Below are 7,271 nucleotides of genomic sequence, written 5' to 3'. Positions count from 1 at the left end.
GAATCATCATCTGCTTCTTTATCTAAATTATCATCTCAATCTAATTTTGGCATCACAAATCTAGTAGCAGGCTTTAATTTCGAATAAACTTTTTCATCCATTATTATATCATCATTAAAGCAGTCAATCCCCCAATCAGAAGTAATAGCACAAAATACTTTATCTATTGCGCTTGTTTTGAAATTTATCATACTTCCTACAATATTAATAATAACATTTTTACCAATGAAATAGTTATTTCTATCACTATTATTATAATCAAATGACGAGATACAATTTACTATCTGCTTTTTATCGGATGTATATATAATTCTTCCGAATGAAAATAGATGATTTAGATCTAATTCTTTATGCCTACATAGATTAGAATTAAAAAATGTAATATGGCATGACCCTTCCTCTTTATATATCGCTTTTAATCTATCTATTTTGTATATAATGTAATTTAGACTTTCATTTGAAGAGTTGACAGTAGGATAAAAATTGAAATCCAATTCTGAATTAGATATAGAATTAACACACTTGTTTGTCACAGGATCTTCTTTAGATATATGCATACCCACATATTCAGCAGTTGTTTTATCAAAATTAAAATTGATAGTTAATTTTCTCACAATTGAAGAAGTAGTGGAGATGCTTATATGCAATTTCCCAAATATATCAGATTCATGGTTTTTAAGTGTGCCTATTCTAAGATCTGTGTCTGCCGATACTTCCATTTTTTTATTGAATGAAAGCAAGGCCAATATTTTATTAACTAAATTATTAGTATCCGCCGTCAGTTTTGAGCTTAAGTTTTTTTCTTCTCTTACTTTTTTAATATGCTCATTTAGTTCTTCCTTTATGACTTCAAACATATTAGTTATGTCTAAAATAATAGAAAGCATGCTTAGCAAGCCTCCATTACAATACTGGGGTTTAAGGCTAGAATTTGACGAATTCTTATGTGTCAAAGTATTAAACAATTTATACCAGTCATAGTGAACACTTAAATCTTCTGTGTCAAATAGGTCTCTGTACTTAGTAAAGAACTGCTTTAATTCTACGGGAGAATTTTCAATTTTTTTAAGAGTGTACTCCATATCTGTGCTGTTATAGAAGCAACAGCAAAGTAGAGTAAGTATGCTAGTTTCTGTCCCAATAGTAAGCTTTTCTAAACCAGAAAGATATTCTAGGTTAGTAGGAGAGAAATGCATGGATGGGTTGGATGTATTCCTAGAACTAGAAGCCATGCCAGTTAGGGACAATTCATTATTTTTGTAGCAAGTACGTAAAATATCTGGCATGGATAGTTCTCTATGAAAGGGAATAAACACATATTTACTCACATAATTATTAGCACTTTCTATATTTTCAATTTTTTCTGCTTCTATATCTAAAAATTCTTTATCCATAGGACAGAATATATCTTTAAAAGCATCTATAGCGATCATGTATGCAAGATTTAAATTTCTTTGGTTTTCTATTGCTTCAACATGATCTTTTAGTATATTAAATGTTTCTATAAGATATTCTTCCATATCTTCTTTAGTAGATAGATACTCAACTATATATGTTTGTATAAGTAATTTAGCCATACGTACAGCATATTTAGTATTGAAATCAGTAGTAGGATCGAATATATTTTCTAATTCATTATATTTAGCTTCTTTATAGAAATCAACTATATTTTTAGTTTGCGTGTAATAAGGTTTATAATCTAGCAAGTATGGTTCATTTTCATCCATTTTGGCCACGTAAATTTTTTTTCCTAGCTTCAATTCGGTACTAAAGTAATTCTTAGTGCTATATTCAGATGTTTTAAGAACAAGCACCACACGATTTATCTTTATTTGTTTTTATTTCTAAAGAAATATTTATCCCATTAGAAAGTAAAAACAAAGAAGCAAGCAGTCTCAGCCTGTCTTTTTTCTCTGGAATATTATTAAGAAAAGCTAAAAATGAATATTTTTCTTCTGAATAAATTGTTGCTCTTCCATCCACTGTAGGAAACATGTCAATTAAACACCTATAAAAATTCAAATATATTTTTGGAAAGAAGAGTTGCTTATTGTCTAAATCACGAATGTCATTCTTACCAGTTGTTTTACTGCATTTATAGACATTATCACCAGATTCACTAGCTGTAACTTCCATTTTATATTGTGTGCCTATTTGATGGCCAAATGTGCGTATGTTATATATTTCACCACGTTTACTATTGATATATAAGTTTGTAGGATGCAAAGAGCTCTGTGGAGATACCATTCTATCCACACCTTTATATGATCCAACAGCAATTCCTTTAAATTCTTTTACTTCTTCCCATACCATTCTTGCTTTTATATTTGTTATGTATAATAACACTATACAGTATCTAAAGTACATATAATTTTTATTTTTGAGTTATATTTATACTTTAAATTTTTGGTTTAATTAAACCGCTATTGGATTAAATATAATAATATGTCCTATTTAAGAAATATAAAATTATATTTATATAAAGAATAAATAAATTAAATTTTAATAAGCTCATATTTATATTACAGGGGTTATCTCTGAGATATTCGGATTATAAATGGTTAATAGATGACAAAATAGGGTGAAAAAAATATACACAATTGTATAATAATAAAAATAAAGGAGTAAAAGGAGTAAAAGGAGCAGCCCAAGATTCTAAGAGGCAAATAGAAACAAAAGCAACATTAATCTATGTTGTATGCAAGACTAGTATTAGTATAAAAATACATGAGTTATCTGATCTATTTATTTTCTGTTACAATAAATGAACCGATTTCAATTTTTTTATTATTCTCGTCTTATATGTCTCTAATTTCTATATATAACAGCTCTATGCGACTTCACAAGCATAGGTGAGAGGCGTTTAAATTGGGCATAGGTCATTATATGATAGAAGCCAGCACAGACAATATAATAATGAATTTATTAGCATAATTTAGTGGTATTGTATATGAATGTATGTTATTATTTGAATTTTACTATGAATTGTTCTTTTATAGTACTATAACAAATGCTTTAACAACAGTATGTCTATTAATAACAATTGATATTTTATCTATTATACTTTTGCATATTTTATAATTAACTTATTTTTAGCAATATCAAGTGTAAATTTAGAGGCAATGCAGATAAAGTTAATATTAAATTGTACTTTTGCATCACAATTAACTAAATATTTCGGGTTAGTCGTATATTTTGTCAATTAAGTTCTATATATAATTTTATTTCACAGATTGAATTTTCTAGAAATAGTCTAAAATGAATTATAAACAAGTATAAAGTGCATTGTATTACTTATTTCTCTATTTAAACATAATTTTGTCTAATTAATAATGCACTAAACCAATAATAGTACATTTACAGAAAAAATATTCTGATTTAATTCATAAAACTACAAACTACACACAGAATCTCTAAGTTAATTACTTCTGAATATATCTATAGAGCATAAATTACAAAATTATATTCAATTATATACCTATAATAATAGATATTTTATATTCTTAAACATATAACTGTTGAGAATATTATTATAACCCGAAATGTAATACATAAAGTAGCAATATTTAAATATCAGATATATACTACTAGCATAAGAGCTTATGCAGTATATCTTATCATAGAAGGCTCTTTTATAGGAAATTTCAAGCATACAATAAATATAAATATTATTACTGCGAGTATTACACTTAGTATTCTTTATAAAATATTTTCAATGGGTAATAGAGGATGCACGGTCTTTGTGGGTAATATTGACTTTACCATACCAGAAGAAACAATAGTAGAAGAGCTTTCATCTGTTGGGAGAGTAATTTCTTTCCGGATGGTAACAGACAGGGCAACAGGTAAATCAAAGGGATATGGGTTCTGTACATACGAATCACCAATTGTAGCAGACATAGCAGTGAATAGACTAAAAATAATGCTAAATAACAGGCCAGTGAAGATAAACTATGCAGATAACAACACAGTGCAACAGCCGCAAGTAGAGCAAGCCAAGCTTGATATTGATGGAATAGTTTCAACACTAAACAGGCTATCACCGGAGGAGACAAAAGACATACTAAAGCACATGAAACAGCTAGCATTAAATAGACCAGAAGAAATAAGAGCACTACTTACAGAAAACAGTTCTCTTCTCTCTTCACTACTGCATATTATATTTACGCTAGGACTTGCGCCAAAGGAAACTCTGGAGAGTATTCTAAACAAATCATTTTCAGTGAAAGCACAGCAGGCGCAGATTATGACAAGAATACTGCAGTACCACGAATATGAAATAGAAGACATTCCACTTCCAGCCCGAGACAAGATTAGAAAAATAAGAGAAAGGTTACTAAAGAAGGAGTAACTAAGTATAAATACAGTTAACAATGCAGTGTACAATAAATATTGCAGAAAATACTGCACATTATATACAGAAGACATCTTTTAAATAATGGCAATTTATTATTTTTAAGCAGTTGCTGCATCTTTTTCGTTCTTTCTAAGGTCTCCTGCTACTCTTGCAGCCTTCTTCTTCTCAAGAAGAGCTTGTCTGTTATGGTCCATGCATAATTTTGTTATAACAAGGGAGGATGCGCAAATACCGAATGAAGCAGTCTGTCCATTCTTCTTTTCTCTGTAAGATATGTCCAAAACTACTTTGTAAGTGGCTCTGTTCACTTTTACAACCTTTCCTGTCTTTCCTTTTAAGTTTCCTCTAAGGACAAGTACTTCATCTCCTTTTACTACAGGGAATGACTTAAAGACGTACTGTTCTCTTAATTCTTTGCTAAGCCCGGATGACATGATTATTCTTCTCTTTGCATCGTTGGCTGTAAAATGTGCCTTTCGGCATGTTCTTCTGGAACTGCTCACTTTTCTATTATATTTCATGCAGGGTGAAAAAAATAAAGAAATATTTATAAAAAATACTGAACATTCTTAGAGCGAATATAGAAAGAACATGCAAGAATAAATAATACTCAGAATAACATGTATGCGCAGGCCGCAGTATTATGCAAATTAGAGACTGATCTCAGAGAGGGCACAGACTCTGTAGTTGGCACTAAACATACAATAGACAGTGTAATAATCAATTCATTCTTTATAAGACTGCATAATAAATACTCTAATGGCGGATAATCCGTAATAATTCCATTTATTTCAGTGGCACGAACTTAGATGAGGAAGTTGCACCAATTCCTGGCTTACCGTGGGAAACCATCTTCTGGGCAGAACTGAAGTCAGCTAGTCTATACCCAATCATCTCAGGCTTTACTTCAAATGTGATGTGCTCTTTTCCGTTGTACACCCCTAATACACATCCAACTAACTGTGGGAATATAATCATAGATCTGCAATGGGTTGTTACACACTCTGGCTTGTCTCGGCCTCCCTCTGCGGCCATCTTTGACTTCTCGCAGTCTAATAAGAACTGAATTTCCTTCTGAGTAAATCCTCGTCTAACTCTTCTTCTGGCTGCTGATTTTAGCAGTTTTGAGAATTCCTCAATTGGCATCTTGACTAATTCTTCAAAGTCAATCCCTCGGTATTCAAATCTTCTGAATGTTTTTCTCTTTTGCGCTTGGGTGTTTTCCATCTGGGGATATAAAAAAATAATTTGTAAAATATCCTGGACAGTTATTTCAATCCATGAAAGAAAACAAGAAGAGGAATACAAATCAGAAAATCATACAATTCAAGGCAATAATCAGCTGAAATATACTTTATCTATAAAAACATCCAATACTCCAAAAACAGCCCAAGGCACAGAATAATACCAGTAGCCAATAATGAAATCCAGAATATTTGTGTAATACTACTGTATATAACAGAAGAAAAATCAGAATGCATTTCGGGCCATAGGCGGTACTGCATCTCTGGTAATATTTACTCTAATTACTAGCTAGACAGAAATGTACTTCTGGGGATATGACGTACTAAAACCATTTTTAGTTATTAGTTACAGTGCAGTCGCCTTCTATTACTGTGGCCATTGTAATGCACTCTTTATCTACTTCATCACTTTCTGTGGCATCTGCCATATGAACTGAGGTTATTTTTAGTGGAGAGAGTGTCTTTGCTCTCCTCAACAGTGTATTCCACATGGAATGGGAATAGAGAGTCTGTGTTATCACAGAGCCCAGAGAATTCAACGGATTTCGACTCATCTTTGGATAATTCCTCTATTTCACCAATTATATAATCCCCGCAGACCTTTCCATTGAGTAATTCCATATCCGAGACCCTTTTTATTGGGACTTTTACAATAACCTTCTTTACATCAGCAGTTGCTGTTATTTCAATAAAGAACTTGTACCTTTCTTCTGACACTTCTGTCTGCCAGAAAGACACATCAATTGGCATGTCCACCTCGTCAAGTGCCCACTTCATCAGAGTAAGCGTTGTATTGCATGGAATGTCTGTTTTGGGGACTATTCTTCCATTAGAAAACTCCTTTTTGTCAACTGAAGGATGTGCTCGGGCATTTCTTGGCTTGCTCTTGTTTAAGTCAATAGAGATGTTAGAGTATTCCTCATCTGTTATTCTGATCAATAATTCGCCCACTCCTTCTGCTTTGACTGCTTCTGTTTCTGAATTTATTGTGGCAGTGTGCTTCTGCTGAGTCACCAGATTTATTCCATTGTTCATTTTCTCAATTAGTGGCTTGCTCCTCTTCACTTCCGGTACTGCTTTTGACTCCCGGGAGTTTATAGCTGACACAGGCATTTCTTTCAGATCTTTCTTAAGTATTCTTATCTCTTCCATCTCTTTTGTTATTTCATCAATTGCCGGGTGCAACTTTCTCATTTTAGCTGCTTTCTCCATCTCTTTCTCTTTCCCTTTCATTATCATCTCATGCAGTATTTCGTCATTGCTCTGTATATTAATTATTCGGGTTATTTCTTCAACTGACCTGTTAATTACCCCATCCTTTGTAAATATTTCGTCAATTATGCTAAGTAATAAGAATATTTCATTGCTCTCTAGAGATACATTTCTTATTAACGATTTACTAAGCACTTCAACAGTTTTTAGCGAGTCAGATATTCTTCTGTCTTCTTTGTCTGCCAGTACAATTACAGACAGTTCATCTATATCTTGATAGAAAAAAGTTCCTATCTCACTGTGTAGAACAGTTGAATGGGCCTTCTTTCCTTTTGTATCAAGGAATACTTCAATTATTTGCAATATTTTCTCTTTATCCATTTCAACCAGCGGTCTGGCTATGTGTGAGCCTGTTTCGCTTAGTAATAGTACAGCTGCCAGCATAAACAAATTATTAA

General features: G+C 31.9%; 6 protein-coding genes across 6 annotated transcripts; 1 reads left to right on the top strand and 5 right to left on the bottom strand.

The window, feature by feature from the left end:
• Positions 1 to 15: 15 nt before the first annotated feature.
• On the bottom strand, positions 16 to 1,727 carry NEPG_02467 (uncharacterized protein; the record flags this gene model as incomplete). The annotated part of the gene is made up of 1 exon (XM_013204840.1): positions 16 to 1,727. One exon carries the CDS (start codon positions 1,725 to 1,727, stop codon positions 36 to 38), a length of 1,692 nt encoding a protein of 563 aa, XP_013060294.1. The 3' UTR covers positions 16 to 35.
• A 73-nt stretch (positions 1,728 to 1,800) lies between these two features.
• On the bottom strand, positions 1,801 to 2,367 carry NEPG_02466 (uncharacterized protein; the record flags this gene model as incomplete). Its single annotated transcript, XM_013204839.1, has 1 exon — positions 1,801 to 2,367. The coding sequence occupies one exon, from the start codon at positions 2,365 to 2,367 to the stop codon at positions 1,801 to 1,803; it is 567 nt and encodes a 188-aa protein (XP_013060293.1).
• A 1,348-nt stretch (positions 2,368 to 3,715) lies between these two features.
• NEPG_02465 (uncharacterized protein) lies at positions 3,716 to 4,368 on the top strand (the record flags this gene model as incomplete). Its single annotated transcript, XM_013204838.1, has 1 exon — positions 3,716 to 4,368. One exon carries the CDS (start codon positions 3,716 to 3,718, stop codon positions 4,349 to 4,351), a length of 636 nt encoding a protein of 211 aa, XP_013060292.1. The 3' UTR covers positions 4,352 to 4,368.
• A 72-nt stretch (positions 4,369 to 4,440) lies between these two features.
• NEPG_02464 (50S ribosomal protein L24) lies at positions 4,441 to 4,878 on the bottom strand (the record flags this gene model as incomplete). The annotated part of the gene is made up of 1 exon (XM_013204837.1): positions 4,441 to 4,878. One exon carries the CDS (start codon positions 4,876 to 4,878, stop codon positions 4,456 to 4,458), a length of 423 nt encoding a protein of 140 aa, XP_013060291.1. The 3' UTR covers positions 4,441 to 4,455.
• Positions 4,879 to 5,129: 251 nt separating this feature from the next.
• Positions 5,130 to 5,584, bottom strand: NEPG_02463 (30S ribosomal protein S19; the record flags this gene model as incomplete). Its single annotated transcript, XM_013204836.1, has 1 exon — positions 5,130 to 5,584. The coding sequence occupies one exon, from the start codon at positions 5,582 to 5,584 to the stop codon at positions 5,144 to 5,146; it is 441 nt and encodes a 146-aa protein (XP_013060290.1). The 3' UTR covers positions 5,130 to 5,143.
• Positions 5,585 to 5,789: 205 nt separating this feature from the next.
• On the bottom strand, positions 5,790 to 7,257 carry NEPG_02462 (uncharacterized protein; the record flags this gene model as incomplete). The annotated part of the gene is made up of 1 exon (XM_013204835.1): positions 5,790 to 7,257. One exon carries the CDS (start codon positions 7,255 to 7,257, stop codon positions 6,007 to 6,009), a length of 1,251 nt encoding a protein of 416 aa, XP_013060289.1. The 3' UTR covers positions 5,790 to 6,006.
• Positions 7,258 to 7,271: the final 14 nt, after the last annotated feature.

This window comes from Nematocida parisii (assembly GCF_000250985.1).
Source record: "Nematocida parisii ERTm1 unplaced genomic scaffold supercont1.7, whole genome shotgun sequence".
Taxonomy (NCBI): domain Eukaryota; kingdom Fungi; phylum Microsporidia; genus Nematocida; species Nematocida parisii.
The sequence above is the reverse complement of the archived record's forward strand: the minus strand, read 5'-3'. Positions and strand labels throughout refer to the sequence as shown.